Source organism: Salmo salar, chromosome ssa11 (genome assembly GCF_905237065.1).
Source record: "Salmo salar chromosome ssa11, Ssal_v3.1, whole genome shotgun sequence".
Taxonomy (NCBI): domain Eukaryota; kingdom Metazoa; phylum Chordata; class Actinopteri; order Salmoniformes; family Salmonidae; genus Salmo; species Salmo salar.
Window position 1 is genome coordinate 86,243,170 of NC_059452.1, and position 16,911 is coordinate 86,260,080.

General features: G+C 41.7%; 1 protein-coding gene across 2 annotated transcripts in view; it reads left to right on the forward strand.

The window, feature by feature from the left end:
- The first annotated feature begins 355 nt into the window (after positions 1–355).
- Positions 356–16,911, forward strand: part of LOC106563218 (leucine-rich repeat transmembrane neuronal protein 4) — a 159,675-nt gene continuing 143,119 nt past the window's right edge. The window contains exons 1-2 of one of the 2 annotated variants that reach the window (XM_014128576.2): positions 356–1,107; positions 14,180–15,735. In XM_014128576.2, coding sequence (XP_013984051.1) covers positions 1,104–1,107; positions 14,180–15,735 — 1,560 coding nt within the window. In that variant the 5' untranslated portion in view covers positions 356–1,103. Of the gene's footprint in view, positions 1,108–6,835; positions 6,947–14,179; positions 15,736–16,911 lie in introns of those variants that run through there. The other variant, XM_045690005.1, reaches the window with a different exon arrangement.

Here is a 16,911-nt window from a genome sequence, read left to right on the forward strand (position 1 = left end):
TTTCTATTCTCTGTGGTATCTAGGCTATTGCGTTTTCTCTCTCGTACATTAGGCTACAGTAAAAACACAATCTCAAATCGCACAATCAAACAATTGAAAACGGTGAAAGTACATTTAGCCTTTCATTAGGCATACATTTAGGCTAGTGTGCTAATTGCTATCGTGCAAGAGCGTGTCAATTGTCACCATCAGAGAATGTCCCTTTCTCTCTGTCAATATTTTTGCTACATGCTACTTTCAACATATACACAGTCGGCAGAGACGTGTACTGTCTGCTGAGGGAGAGCCGAGGGAAATATATATTTATGCGGGGGCTATTCTCTCACCAGAAGAGGGCATTCCGATTCTGCCTGAAAAAGTTGCCGTGATACGCGCGGAAGTGTTAACTACTCAAACGCTTGCACTTGTGTTCTATTTGCTTTCAGCGACGAGGAGAGATAATAGAGGTGAAAGGGGGAATGTTCATCCTGAATGATTTTGGTTTGTTTACCGAGTTAAACTACCGTTAGCGGACCCTTTGAATTTTCCTCTGATCAGGTAAAGCTTCTTTAGGTGTGAATTCCCTGTCAGTCATCGCAAGATTTATATGTCGCTTTTCACTGGGGAGATCTTCTGGTGTTCACAAAGCCTCTTGAGCAAATCGTTGTTTGCGCTTCATGCGATAATGGATGGATAGAGAGTGATGAGAAAGTATCAACTGGAATCTTTGAACTGTCACGCTTATTTTTGGATTGTCATTTATGACTTGGATGTGGCATTGTTTACTCTCTGTGGCGCTGTTGATATTGGACCCAACAATTTTACGCGGGAATTGTGTGCACGGATATGATAGAAAACTAGATCGGGATTTTCGTCTGTCGTTGGGAATAGTGAGAAATGTTCCATGGTGAAACTAAGGGATTGACACACGGATACCCCTCTGACTCGCTTAAATTCCGGGGTCAGCGACGGGCAGGTGCGTGTTGGAATCGGCGGCTGCGCGCAGTGACTGGGGTCGTGGATTAGAACCACACCGTTTGAGGAGAGCGCGTGTCATGCGGACTCGGGTGTCGCACGCTGGAAGGCTTTAAAACCTGTGGTCAGGAGCTGACAGATAAGCGGATATGGGTAAGTAGGCTATATGTGCCTGTAAATGTATCATATCTGCTTCATGTAGGGAAAACGAGAGTAAGCTAATGCGTATTTTGCCTAAAATTCACTCACACAATGCCAGTAGTGCGAAAAGATCTGGGATGTTCAGATAAAAAAATATATATATTATTGCAATTTCGAGATTTCACAAAGCATTGTTAATTTGTAAGTGTTATAAAACAAATTCAGCACACTCTTATTGTTTTGAATAGCCATGATGTGCCCAAAACAGACAACAGTCACAGAGCTGCAATACGGGTCGTTTTTTCTATCTCCTTGCGGTATTACATGCGATTAATGTCTTTGTGAGATTAACAATTGGACACAACAAATACTCAAATATTCCGTTCTAGTTTAGCCTGTGATTGCATCGGAAATAACTGTTCCGTTTACAAAAAGCTCTATAGTCGAATGCATCCGTTCATTAGCTTATGTCTGCAGCCTCCTATTTTTTCTTTACTGCTTTAAGAAGCAGACTGAATCCGGATCATTGATTGGGACTGGAATGCTAATCATGTTTTATGTTGGATGCAAGTCAACTTCACAAAGCGTGGTCCTGCATAATTATCGACAACCCGTTCATGGTTGTGTTTTCCTTCATTTAGTGATCTAAACGTGTCAGTGGTAGCCTATGTCCAACAATAACTGAGAACAGATCATTTGAGTTTCATGAGTATATATGTGTTTTGTATTTGTATTATTGTGGATACCCATTAGCTACTGCTTTGCAGCAGCTACTCTGCCTGGGGTCCTGCAAAATTAAGGCAGTTATTCACAATTAAAAACATTACATTACATTTCACAACTGATTTCACAACAGATTAAGTGTGTGCACTCAGGCCGCTACTCTACCACTACATACTACAACACAAAATCCATGTACGTGTGTATAGTGCGTATGTTATCATGTGTGAGTGTGTATGCTTGTGTCTGTTTCTCTTCACAGTCCCCGCTGATCCATAAGGTGTATTTTTATCTGTTATAAGCTGTATTTTTTTATCTGTAGGTCGATACATTAAGCTACATGCAGATTAATTACGCAGATAAGAATTGATCTCATGAGTAAAGTTTATTTTGCTTTGCAATATCAAATCATAAATATAGGCTTGTCGTGTGTGCACCTGCTGGTTGTTAAGCGGTGAAGACAGTCTGTTATGTCGTCTCTTGCTCTTTGGTCGTTGAGAGACGATTGGGAAGCATTTCTGTTATTTGACCTGGCATCTACAATAGGCTTAATGAATGCAATTTGGAGCGCGAACAGCCTGCAAATCGTGCATCAAATTGTGTGAGCATGTTCGCTCAAGTGTGTGTGTGTGTGTGTGTGTGTTCGGTGCGTGTGTCTATGCATGTGGTGCTTGAGTTTCTGAGTATTTAAATCGTCAGTATGTTTGTGTTGACAGTTCATTTAGGCCTACGTGTTTTTCTCTCTGTCTTTGCTACCTCTGTTATTGTCGCCCGAGGTATAGCCTAATCTCCACAGCCTTTATTTAACTTACACAGATGGCCAAGTGCACTGGCTATGCAGTGCCATTAATTGTAAGGTGGCACGATGTATCGACCTACAGTAGGCTACTGCACTGCATCGATACATTGTTTACCTAAAGGAACATTGGAATCAAAGAGCCATTGAAATATCCATTGACTCAGTTTTAAATTGTACAATTGCTCTGAAATAACAATAATAATAATTCTAAATGCTCACATATAAATATGACTACAAATTATTTAATAGTTAGTTTTGCACTAGCCTGTCCACTCTTAGAAAAAAAAAGATTCTGGATAGAACCAATAAGGGTTCTATTGCTTGCTTCATATATGGCACCCCTAAAGGTTCTATATAGGACCCTTTTATAGGGTGCTTTGATCAGAACCCCAGGGGTTCTTCACCTGAACCATAATTGGTTCCATATAGAAGCCTTGGGTACCATATAGGGTTTTATATGGAACCAATTTCAGTTCTATATAGAACCTTTAGGGGTGCCATATATGAAGCAAGCATTGAACCCTTTTTGGTTATATCTAGAACCTTTTCTCTAAGAGTTTAGTCTATATAGATATAGCTTGAGCACTTGGAATTGCTAATGACAATGCAGGATGGATTGCATTGATCGTGCTTTTTCTCTCTTCCTTAGGCAACAGGCAAAATACCCATATACTTGTATTTTAATGCATCGTTTCCTGTTTTTTGTTTGTCTGTTTGTTTGTTTTCTATGAATAAGCTTTTCAATCCAACCTGGTCTCAGAGCATTTCATATTATTCTGTATGTAAATCCGAGACACTCCATTTAGTGTGATATGTCACGTTTCATATGGTATGTATTAATTTGTGGATGTCCATCACCCGTTTCATATGATTTGTTACTAATTACAACTCACATTATATGTTCTGAATTTGCAAAACGTACAATATTTGACAAATTTGCAAAACATACTATACAAATTAGCGAAACCTATGATATCTTACTAATTTTAACTAGGTGGCTAACATTAGCTAGCTGGCTAACATTAGCTAGACTAAGGATTAGGGTTAGTGGTTAGGGTTAAGTTTAGGAGTTAGGTTAAGGTGTTAGGGTTAGGGGAAGGATTAGCTAAAAGGGTTAAGATTAGGGTTATTTAAAAGGGTTAAGGTTAGGGAAAGGGTTAGCTAAAAGGGTTAGGGTTAGGGAAAGGATTAGCTAAAAGGGTTAGGGTTAGGGAAGGGTTATCTAAAAGGGAAAGGGTTAAGGAAAAGCTTATCTAAAAGGGTTAGGGTTAGGGAAAGGGTTAGCTAAAAGGGTTAGGGAAAGGGTTAGCTAAAAGGGTTAGGGAAGGGTTATCTAAAAGGGTTAGGGTTAGGGAAAGGGTTAGCTAAAAGGGTTAGGGAAAGGGTTAGCTAAAAGGGTTAGGGAAGGGTTATCTAAAAGGGTTAGGGTTAGGGAAAGGGTTATATAAAAGGGTTAGGGTTAAGGAAAGGGTTATCTAAAAGGGTTAGGGTTAGGGAAGGGTTAGGGTTATCTAAAAGGGTTAGGGTTAGGGAAAAGGTTAGCTAAAAGGGTTAGGGTTAGGGAAAGGGTTAGCTAAAAGGGTTAGGATTAGGGTTAGGGAAGGGTTATCTAAAAGGGTTAGGGTTAGGGAAAGGGTTAGCTAAAAGGGTTAAGGTTAGGGTTAATGTTATTTAAAAGGGCTAGGGTTAGGGAAGGGTTATGTAAAAGGGTTAGGGTTAGCGAAAGGGTTATCTAAAAGGGTTAGGGTTAGGGAAAGGGTTAGCTAAAAGGGTTAGGGTTAGTGTTAGGGAAAGGGTTAGCTAAAAGGGTTAAGGTTAGGGTTAATCTAAAAGGGTTAGGGTTAGGGAAGGGTTATCTAAAAGGGTTAGGGTTAGGGAAAAGGTTAGCTAAAAGGGTTAAGGTTAGGGTTAAGGTTATTTAAATGGGTTAGGGTTAGGGAAGGGTTATCTAAAAGGGTTAGGATTAGGAAAGGGTTATCTAAAAGGGTTAGGGTTAGGGAAAGGGTTAGCTAAAAGGGTTAAGGTTAGGGTTAAGGTTATTTAAAAGGGTTAGGGTTAGGGAAGGGTTATCTAAAAGGGTTAGGATTAGGAAAGGGTTATCTAAAAGGGTTAGGGTTAGGGTTAATCTAAAAGGGTTAGGGTTAGGGAAGGGTTATCTAAAAGGGTTAGGGTTAGGGTTATCTAAAAGGGTTAGGGTTAGGGAAGGGTTATCTAAAGGGGTTAGGGTTAGGGAAAGGGTTAGCTAAAAGGGTTAAGGTTAGGGTTAAGGTTATTTAAATGGGTTAGGGTTAGGGAAGGGTTATCTAAAAGGGTTAGGGTTAGGAAAGGGTTATCTAAAAGGGTTAGGGTTAAGGAAAGGGTTATCTAAAAGGGTTAGGGATAGGGAAAGGGTTAGCTAAAAGGGTTAGTGTTAGGTTAGGGAAAGGGTTAGCTAAAAGGGTTAAGGTTAGTGTTAGGGTTAGGGCTATCTAAAAGGGTTAGGGTTATCTAAAAAGGTTAGGGTTAGGGAAGGGTTAGGGTTATCTAAAAGGGTTAGGGTTAGGGAAATGGTTATCTAAAAGGGTTAGGGTTAGGGAAAAGGTTAGCTAAAAGGCTTAGGGTTAGGGTTAGGGGAAGGGTTAGCTAACATGCTAAGTAGTTGCAAAATAGCTAAAAAGTAGTAAGTAGTTGAAAAGTTGCTAATTAGCAAAAATGCAAAAGTTGTTCGTGATGAGATTCGACCTTGCAACATTTATGTTGCTAGACATTCTCAGTTTTTCCCTACCCATCAACCCTGACCAACCACCCTACTATCGTTTTTGCCTTAAGTAACCATCTGTCTTATGTAACCATACCAAACATAACATTTGCTATGTTATGTCTAGTCTATGAGACCAGGCTGTTTCATCATGTCCCCCATTTGCACAACATACTTGCCAGATTGCAATACAATATTTCAACCACTAGTAGATGCATATGTATGGTCTAAAGTTTATGGGGTGGAGAGCACATTCTCTCATCAAGTACATTTTTTATCAATGCCAACTTTTGTGTGAACTGGCGCACGCACATTTTGGGGTAAATTTTGTATGTATGCTCGGTTGAGGCCCCTGGGGCCTCATTTATGAAAGGGGTGTGGGCACATAAAAGACTCTAAAACTTGTGTGCGCCAGTTTTCCCGCGAAGGTTTTGAACTTGATGGGAAGTATGCATATCTCCACGCAAATCTCAAACCATGCGTGCACACAACTTCTAGAAGGTTGATCTACTGTATTGCAAGAAATAGGCTTATTGTTCGTTTGGGGAAATGGGAGGTGTTTGATGCACAGGAATTATAATAATGGTATGCTAATAAAAGCATTAGATAATGACCTGATGCTAAAACAGATGCATTTGTCATTGGTAAAGTGTTTGCATAGCAGCATGTCGTCTAATATGTTTATTTAACTTTTATTTATTAACTTTTATTACTCCTTTTCTGACATAACTGGTTTAAATTATTCCCACTACAGAAATAGTAGGCTACCATTTATCAATCGCTCATTCAATAGCAAAGCATGCTCGAAAGTACTGTACACGGAACGAGAATATAAATGCAACATGTTACAATTTCCAAGATTTAACTGAGTTACAGTTCATATAAGGAAATCAGTCAATATAAATATATTCATTAGGCCTAAATCTATGGATTTCACATGACTGGGAATACAGATATGCATCTGTTGGTCACAGACATCTTAAAAAAAAGGTAGGGGCGTAGATCAGAAAACCAGTCAGTATCTGGTGTGACCACCATTTTCCTAATGCAGCGCGACACATCTCCTTCACACAGAGTTGATCAGGCGGTTGATTGTGGCCTGTGGAATATTGTCCCACTCCTCTTCAATGGCTGTACGAAGTTGTTGGAAATTGACGGGAACTGGAACACGCTGTCATACATGTCGATCCAGAGCAAGCCAAACATGCTCAATGGGTGGCATGTGTGGTGAGTTTACAGTGGAAGAACTGGGACATTTTCAGCTTCCAGGAATTGTGTATAGATCCTTGTGACTTGCATTATCATACTGAAACATGAGGTGATATCGGCAGATGAATGGCACGACAATGGGTCTCAGGATCTTGTCACGGTATCTCTGTCCATTCAAATTGCCATCTATAAAATGCAATTATGTTCGTTGTCCATAGCTTATGCCTACCCATACCATAACCCGTGGGGTACTCTGTTCACAGCGATGACAGCAAACCGATCACCCACACAACGCCATACATGCTGTCTGCCATCTGCCCAGTAAAGTTGAACCGGAATTCATTCGTGAAGAGCACACTTCTCCAGCGTGCCAGTGGCCATAGAAGGTGAGTATTTGCCGACTGAAGTCGGTTACGATAGTCAGGTCAAGACCCTGGTGAGGACAACGAGCATGCAGTTGAGATTCTCTGAGACAGTTTCTGACAGTTTGTACAGAAATGATTTGGTTGTGCAAACCCACATTTTCATCCGCTGTCCCTCTGGCTGGTCTCAGATGATCCCGCAGTGGCCATCGAAGGTGAGCATTTACCCACTGAAGTTGGTTACGACGCCGAACTGCAGTCAGGTCAAGACCCTGATGAGGACGATGAGCATGTAGATGAGCTTCCTTGAAACGGTTTCTGACAGTTTAGTGCAGAAATGATTCGGTTGTGCAAACCCACATTTTCAAATGCTGTCTGGGTGGCTGGTCTCAGACGATCGCACAGGAGGTCCTGGGCTGGTTACACGTGGTCTGCGGCTGTAAGGCTGGTTGGACGTACTGCCACATTCTCTAAAACAACGTTGGAGGTGGCTTATGGTAGAGAAGTGAACATTCAATTCTCTAGCAACAGCTCTGGAGGACATTCCTGCAGTCAGTATGCCAACTGAAAGCTCCCTCAAAACTTGAGACATCTTTGTTCCAAGTATCTTGGCAAAGGAGAAATGCTCACTCTCAGGGATGTAATCAAATTTGTGCGCAAAATATGAGAGAAATAAGCCATTTGTGCATTTGGAACATCTTTTAATTCAGCTCATGAAACATGGGACCAACACTTTACATGTTGTGTTAATATTTTTGTTCAGTGTAAATAGAACTGTAAATTGACAGTATGTGACAGTATGGGTTGGCTACTGTTTTGCTGTGCGATAGGTTTAGGAGCACGACATCAAAGCCTATTTAATTTCAGAGCCTGTAGGCTACAAAGGCAGTATAGAAAAACCCAATCATGTATTGATAAACAAAATGTTGAATAACAATTTGTCTTTCGCATAGAAGTGTGGGTTGTAGCATTTACTTTTAATTTGTTTGAAAGGACAATCAATCTTGTAGAATGTGCAGCCAATGTTTGGAACTCGCTAAGCAGCATGCATTTTATATTTGGATAAGTCACAACAACGTTCTGCCCACACCTCTACAGAAATGTGATCAAATTTGCCATAGAGTTTTTTTGGGGGGGGAACTTCCATAGCCCAGTTCCACATCTCCAAATCATACAGCAAATACATTTTTTTTTATTAACAAAAAAGGTGAATGGAGGGCGTTTTCCAGTCGAGGTTGTAGCGCTCGTTTTACAACCGCACACATAATATGGCTCTGATTTATCAATGAATACATGCCTGTATGTTGCATGTGACAGTTTGATAAATAACAATAATTTGTTGCGCACGCAAATCCTAGAACCTCCACGTACGCCAGAATTTAGTAAGAAATGTACACATGGTTGATAAATGAGGCCCCTGGAGAGGGCAGCAGGGCAGGGGTGGCTCTGAGAGAGGATGTGACAGAGTCATCAATAGTGTTGTGAGTGCTGGGGGTTGATTGGTTATTCTCAGTCACTCCACCCTGACGGAACCCTTCCCGCCAGGGGAAATCAGAAAACAGACACAAGGACAAAACAACTCTACACTAGCACACGTCTCTGTGTGCGTGCACGCGCATTTGGATACTGGTGTATTGAGGAGAATCCAACACAAACTTTCTCTTCATCCAGTTGCCCTTGTTTGTACTGTAGACCACCTACTTCAGTAACTGCAAATAGCCAATGTATCTGCTCTGCATTTCTGGGATTACACAAAGACATCTGCGTATCCTCAGAACATTCAGGCAATACACACAGGACAGGAAGCGCTGGTTCCCAAGCACCAGGGAAATGGGACTGCTTTGGCTGGCTAGTATTCATCTCAATGTTAATTGGAGACTAATAGGATGGCTTAGGCTGGTCTGAGGGGACGTCCTTCCCTAAGCGTTATGCTCGTGTCCAGACACAATGTGGGCTGCGCCTGATAGCAGTTTTGTTAATGGCACAAAACACAACAATGAGCCACTTGGGTGTTAAAAAATCAGAGCGTAGTGCATATTTGCCAAGCTATGATTTATTTATCTTGACAGTAGGTCAGCTGTGTGCTCTTCCTCTCATTCTTTGTTAAAGTTTAAAAAGAAAAGGATCCATATCCCTTCCATCGTAGTTGTATTGTAGTAGTCTTAGTAGTAGGGGCAGTAGTATTGGTAGTAGCAGAAGCAGAGATATTCTGTTATTATAAGGGGATAAGTAGTAAATTGACTTATACAGTTAATCCTAGCATGGTAATCACAATAAAAAGCAAAGGTGTACCAAGGATATGGGGAACAAACCAATGATTGGAACATGGATGATTATGGCTATGCAGTTCAAAGGAAAAAAATAAGTCTAACAACTGAAGTGGTAATGGGAGCGCGTTAGGAATGAAGAGGTGATATATAGTTATTTGTCTGATATGGTAACCATGGTAATGATAAGGGAAGTATGGTAGAGAGGTGGTAATCGATACACACAGCTCATGAGTGACACCTCTGTAGGCGACCTATGTTCCTCTCTGAATAAGATAAGAGGATATGAGGAGAGGAAGATGGCTTAGTGAATCATTAGTGCACAGAGTGCTCATTAAACCCCACATAGTGTCAGTCAGGGCATAAAGGTGCCTAATGAAGAAGGCTCAAGCTAAAGTATGTAGCTCACAAGCTATGTTAGTAAAGCTGCACATCTCTTAGGAGGATGTGTAAATGTACACTAAATCTGATGAACACACAATTCGTTTAAGCTGCCCACAATGTATCACGTGAAAGACATGGAAAAACATGCAATGACATTTTCTTTACAGTAAATTAACAATGTTGTGTTCTATAATGTTGACTTGCCTAATTAGAGCAAAAAAAATACAAAACTGTTAGTTTTTGAAATACAGGAATATACATTTTTGTTGTTGTTCTGTTGTACTGATATTGTAACAAATTTGACATGAGTAAAAAAACACTGCAGATAGAGAAATCATGTGTTAAGCTTTTGACCAGCATTTTCTTGTTAGTAATTAATCTACTAGACTAGAGACTAACTAAAGACTATCTAAAGAAAACGAAAACACACACATACAGAGAATCAATCAATAAAATGTATTTTATAAACCCTTTTTACATCAGCAGTTGTCACAAAGTGCTTACAGTGCATTCGGAAAGTATTCAGATCCTTTTTCCACATTTTGTTGCATTACAGCCTAATTCTAACAAACAGTTTTTTTATCAATCTACACACAATACCCCATAATGCCAAAGCAACATTTTCTTTAGATTTTTTTAGATTTATTATGCAAATTCATTTAAAAAAAAATATTTAATATCACATTTACGTAAGTATTCAGACTCATTACTCATTACTTTGGCAGCAATTAAAGCCTCACGTCTTCTTGGGTATGATGCTACTTACTAGCTTGGCACACCTGTATTTGGGGAGTTTCTCCCATTCTTCTCTGCAGATCCTCTCAATCTCTGTTAGGTTGGATGGGGAGCGTCACTGCAGGTCTCTCCAGAGATGTTTGATCGGGTTCAAGTCCGGGCTCTGGCTGGGCAACTCAAGGACATTCAGAGACTTGTCTCGCTGTCTTGGCTGTGTGCTTAGGGTCATTGTCCTGTTGGAAGGTGAACCTTCGCCACAGTCTGAGCACTCTGGAGCAGATTTTCATCAAGGAAGAAGGATGTTTGCTCTTTGGGGTTTTAAGCTGGGTATCTGTATACTGTACATTAATACTATATGCCTATGGATTCTTGAAGAGTAAATCAATTATTTGTGCCTCATAAGCTTAGATCAACTGTCTTACCTCATCAGAACCCAAAATATAAGCTTGTTTTACACCAGTGTTTGTAATTAAAAAAAAATGGAAACAAACACTGTAGGCTCAAAATATGCTTTAAACTATACATTTGATATCATGGATGAATTTGAGAGTGGTTTCATTTCTCCAGGCCCGTTCCTCAGCTTTTTACAAAAAGAGGGGTGATTGCTTTGTTATTGTTTCAACTAAGAATTTTAGCTTTAAGCCTCAAGTACCGTCAAAGGCATTTTATTCTATCTCACTGATACTCTGTTCATCATTTGTTCAGTTTTGCAACACATCTGAAACTTTAGCATGCAGACACCATCACTGTCACATTTCCCATCATAGAGGAACATCTAGGATGATTGGAGTGTCACACTAACCACATTTCCTTCCACGGTTTTTATGTGAGTAAAGTCATACCGTGTAAAAAAAATAAAAATCACGACAGCTGTAATGGAAACTTTCAGTACAGTTTGATAAATGCTGATATACACTGTAATTTGTTCTTTCGACATGGTGGGATATTTTTGTGTCGGTAAAAACAATTATGCAAGAAATGGCGGTGGAAATGCCTTTATGTGCAAATATTGATATAATAACCATTATATTGAAGTAAACTTGGAGTCAAGTGATGATATGGTGTGTGGTCCACCTACTACGAATGGGGAAACCATGCAGTTTATTAGGCTACAGATGAAATAAATGATGATGTACTTCACAGGGTGGTGAAAGTGCATGGTGATGAGCTTGATGGTCCTTTACAATAAATATATCGTAAATATATTATTCTAGTGACATGATGATCGATGCTTAATATTCTCACTCTTATCCATAATCATTTCATCATGTAGACTAGCCTACCCACACAGCCTACTTGCAGTGTATCTGTGAGCTGTTGGCTAGAGCGCAAGTGCCAAGACCAGAGTAGGCATATTTGCTATTTTATTATTTTTTATTTAACTAGGCAACTTTTAACACAACAGTTTTTGTGACAAAACTTTAGAGTTAAAAATGCAATGGAAATGCATTGAACTTTAGATTTTTATTAGGTACATGAAAACTTAAGCGGAAAAGTACATTTTGTGTGCACTACGTCAGCACGCACAGATTTTTCTCCTAAACATGTCTGTTTGGTGGAAACACTACAGGTGGGAAAATACGCATATTTTCTTAATGATGATTATTTTTTTTTATATTGGCATGAAAATCTGTCGCCAACCTAGCTTATGACATACATGTGATAACCAATTAAACACAACTATGGGCTATATTAAACCACACATTCATCCTACCTTTTGATTAAAGGATGTTAAGCAGGTATTACAGGGGTTTAGCCCAGAGAAAAGAGCACACAACCAGTGGATGCACTCCTCAAGAGGAAATCAATGCATCTTAATGACAGATCGTTAGTGACTCTGTAAGGGGAGTGCTTTTAATGGAAACAGCTCACTCTCACCTACGGACAAAGACCGATTGCACTGGGCACACACTGGTTGAATCAACGTTGTTTCCATGTAATTTCAATGAAATTACGTTGAACCAACATGGAATAGACATTGAATTGACGTCTAGGCCCAGTGGGATATCAAACCTGGCTACAGTTTACTGACCGATTCTCATTATCACCATCAGTGGTTCAATAGTCTGCATCTGCAGTATTTCTTCTACATCATTTCTAGTCCCAAGTAGCAGTAACATTATATCTAAGGACACAGCACAGCATGATCAGATAAATGTTTTTGTCTGTACTTATATTCAAATGGTTAGTGCTCATGTACTGGTAACTACCAACAGAAAGTGTCTTAATAGGGCGTTCGGCCAACACGAGCCAGAAACAGCTTCAATGCACCTTGGCATCGATTCTACAAGTGTCTGGAACTATATTGGAGGGATGCGACACCATTTTTCCAGGAGAAATTCCATCATTTTGGTGTATTGTTGATGGTGGTAGAAAACGCTGTCTAAGGGCCACTCCAGAATCTCCCATAAGTGTTCAGTTGGGTTGAGATCTGACGACTGAGACAGCCATGGCATATGGTTTACAGAATTTTCATGCTCATCAAACCATTCAGTGACCACTCGTGCCCTGTGGATGGGGGCATTGTCATCCTATGGGGGCATATCCATGGTAGCCAAAATAATGGCCTGCCCAGCATTTTTATACATCAAATAAAATAAAATGTTATTTGTCACATGCGCCGAATACAACAGGTATAGACTTTACCATGTAATGCTTACTTACGAGCACTTTTCTGGAATGGCCCTTAGACAGCGTTATACAAGGAGTACCGGTACTGAGTCAATGTGCAGGGGTACGAGATAGTTGAGGTAATATATAGAGTACATGTACTGTAGGTAGGGGTAAAAGTGACTAGTCATTCAGGATAGATAATAATGTGAAGAGTGTGAAAGTGTGTCAGTGTGAGTGTGTGGGGCGTCAATATGCATGTGTGTGAGAGTATGTAGTGTGTGTGTGTGTATTGGAGTATCGGTGTGGTGTGGGTGTGAGTGTATGGGTAGAGTCCAGTGAGTGTGCATAGAGCCAGTGCAAGTGGGTCAGTGCAAATAAAAAGGGGGTCAATGTAAATAGTCCGGGTGGCCATTTGATTAACTGTTCAGCAGTCTTATTGCTTGGTAGTATAAGCTGTTCAGGAGCCTTTTGTTCCCAGACTTGGCGTTCCGGTACCGCGGTAGCAGAGAGAACAATCTATGACTTGGGTGGCTGAAGTATTTGACTTTTTTTTTACATGACCCTAATCATGGTGGGATGTTAATTGCTGAATTAACTCAGGAACCACACCTGTGTGGAAGCACCTGCTTTCAATACACTTTGTATCCCTCATATCCCTCAAGTGTTTCCATTATTTTGGCACTTACAGAACATTTATGTATGTTGCTTGTGCACAGCAGAATTATTTATCTCCATAGAGTTTCTAGAGAGCTGACTCTCTTTATTTGAACTTGGTGGAAGACAACACCATGATTTACTCAGACCCCTTAACTACTCTGTTATGGTTCAATGTGAAGTGGCTAAATTCTAAATTGATACTCCTCCGGATTTGTATACACAACCACCAGCTCCTGAATGTTAATTTGCTGGGAGCCGGCTTGCTTTTATGACTTCTCTTGTTTGCCTTAAGCACTGTGGCGGCTTGTGGGAAGACTAAATTCAGACAGAGACAGGTTGCAGTTAAAACCAAATTAAAACCACAATTTTCTTTACCTGTTGAATACATTATATGTGAACAGTAAGCAGGTAGTGGTAGTCTTGGGTGCTGATGAATAATTGACCCACATGGTTGATAATAACATGGACCATCATTGCCACCCACATTTAACGTGACAGATGGGTTGTTGTTAGATGCTTTCAGTAAAAAGTGATATTCTCTCTCTCTCTCTCTCAATCTGTCTCTCTCAATCTGTCTCTCTCAATCTGTTCCTCTCTGCAGGCTCTGCTATGCGGCGCCGCTGGCTGATGGTACCGCTGCTCATGCAGGTGTGGCTGGCTGCATCTCCATCCCTCAGCGAGCGCCCATGCCCCAAAAGCTGTCGCTGCGATGGGAAAATCGTCTACTGTGAGTCAAGCGCCTTTCGTGATGTCCCCAAGAACCTCTCAGGGGGCTGCCAAGGCCTGTCCTTACGTTACAACAGTCTGGCCAGTCTCAGAGCCGGACAGTTTGTGGGCCTCAACCAGCTCATCTGGCTCTACTTGGACCACAACTACATTGCCTCTGTGGACGTACTGGCTTTCCAAGGCGTTCGGAGGCTCAAGGAGCTGATCCTGAGTTCCAACAAGATCACAATGCTCCACAACACCACTTTCCACCCTATACCCAACCTCCGCAACCTGGACCTGTCTTACAACAAACTGGCGGCCCTGCAGCCGGGCCAGTTCCAGGGCCTCCGCAAGCTCCTCAGCCTGCACATGCGCTCCAACTCCTTGAAGAGCATCCCCGTGCGTCTGTTCCAGGACTGCAGAAACCTGGAGTTCCTGGACCTGGGCTACAACCGCCTGCGCAGCATCACCCGCAATGCCTTTTCAGGCCTGCTGAAGCTGACTGAGCTGCACCTGGAGCACAACCAGTTCTCTAAGATCAACTTCTCCCACTTCCCACGCCTCTACAACCTGCGGGCCCTGTACCTGCAGTGGAACCGCATCCGCTCCATGAGCCAGGGCCTCACCTGGACCTGGACCTCCCTGCAGAAGCTGGACCTGTCTGGTAATGATCTGCAAGAGGTGGATGCTACGGTCTACCAATGCCTGCCCAACCTTCAAACACTCAATCTCGATTCCAACAAACTGACCAACGTGTCCCAGGAGACCGTGTCGGCCTGGATCTCCCTGACCACCATCAGCCTGGCGGGAAATGTGTGGGACTGTGGCCCTGTGATCTGCCCCCTGGTGGTCTGGCTGAGGAACTTCAAGGGGAACAAGGAGACCACCATGATCTGCGCCGCCCCAAAGGAGGCCCAAGGTGAGAAGGTCATGGATGCCATAGACACCCATGGTGTGTGTCGGGCTACCGCCATCACACCCCTCACAGCCAGCACCACCCCCTCTAAAGGCCCAGACCAGACAGAACGCCACCCAGCCTACCCCACGCCCCACACCGGATCTGGGAAGAGGGGAGAGGGATCCAGAGGTGGCCCTACATCTTCAGCTGTCACCCCGCCCATGGAACCACCACCTGAGCATGAGTTTGAGCCTGTGTCCTTTCACAAGATTGTGGCGGGGAGCGTTGCTCTCTTTTTGTCTGTGGCGATGATCCTGTTGGTGATCTACGTGTCGTGGAAGCGCTATCCCAGCAGCGTCAAGCAGCTGCAGGAGCACTCTGCCGCAGCTCGCAAACGGCGGAAAAAAGCCAGAGAGACAGAGCACACGCTGAGCTCCCCACTGCAGGAGTACTATGTGGACTACAAGCCCACCAATTCGGAGGCCATGGACGTGCTTGTCAACGGGACTGGATCCTGCACCTGCACCATCTCAGGCTCCAGGGAATGCGAGGTATGAACCACACCATCCTCTACCCCTCCTAAATAAATCTCTTCCACAGCGAGGCTACCTGAGGTAAATTCTTACACTGCTTTTGATAGATATTAACATCTGTGGCTTTTACTTTAGTATCTCCCCTCTTGGATTGACTGTATCTGTTTTTAGAGGTTAGGAATGGTGTGTTGTGACGGGTAGCAGTTACGAGTTGCTTTGGGATCGCTTTGGGATTTCCTTGAGTAGTTTTCATTGTGTTCAAAGAAGAGTTTCGGTATTCACTTACACTCTTGTCTCTGTTGAGAGGAAAAAATGTTTGATGTAAAATTGTGTTGAAACACAAATAAGTACAACCAATTACATTTACGATCCTGAATAATACCACTAGCTTAAAGTGTGCTGCTGGCTTTTTGTGATAAGTGCTAACTTTTTTCCATGAATTCTGAGAGGTAGTTTCAATTGCTTATTTAGGTGCAGGTTTTTTTCTCCAAAATGGCAAAGGCATTGTTTTGTGTGTGTTTACCTTATCTCGGGTCTGTTTTTGATGAGCCACTTTGTTCAGATTCGTCCCTTCACACATGTTCGGGATGCTAATGGTCACTGTTGTGACAGCAAAGAGGTTCAAACTCCATTGATGACTTCATCTTATTCCTGATATAGCAATGATACAATGTATTTCCATCTTTGCCTCTCTTTCTTCATCTTACATTCATAATTACAGGTGTAAGTTACACACACTCACACAGGCCGTGTCCGTAGTCTTGCCTACTACTTACTAAAATGACATACTGTGTGCTAATACTTTTTAAAAGGCACTGTTTAGTTTAACAAATGCAGTAAGCAACATATCTCAGCATACTGTACTAGACTCATCTACACTGATAATGAGTCATCTAATGAACAAGTTGCGTTTATTCCAGCCATTGGTTCATTTTGGTACAGCATGTCACCTTACAGTGAGGGAAAAAAGTATTTCATCCCCTGCTGATTTTGTACGTTTGCCCACTGACAAAGAAATGATCAGTCTATAATTTTGATGGTGAACAGTGAGAGACAGAATAACAACAACAGAAATCCAGAAAAACGCATGTCAAAAATGTTATAAATTGATTTGCATTTTAATGAGGGAAATAAGTATTTGACCAACCTCTCAATCAGAAAGATTTCTGGCTCCCAGGTGTCTTTTATACAGGT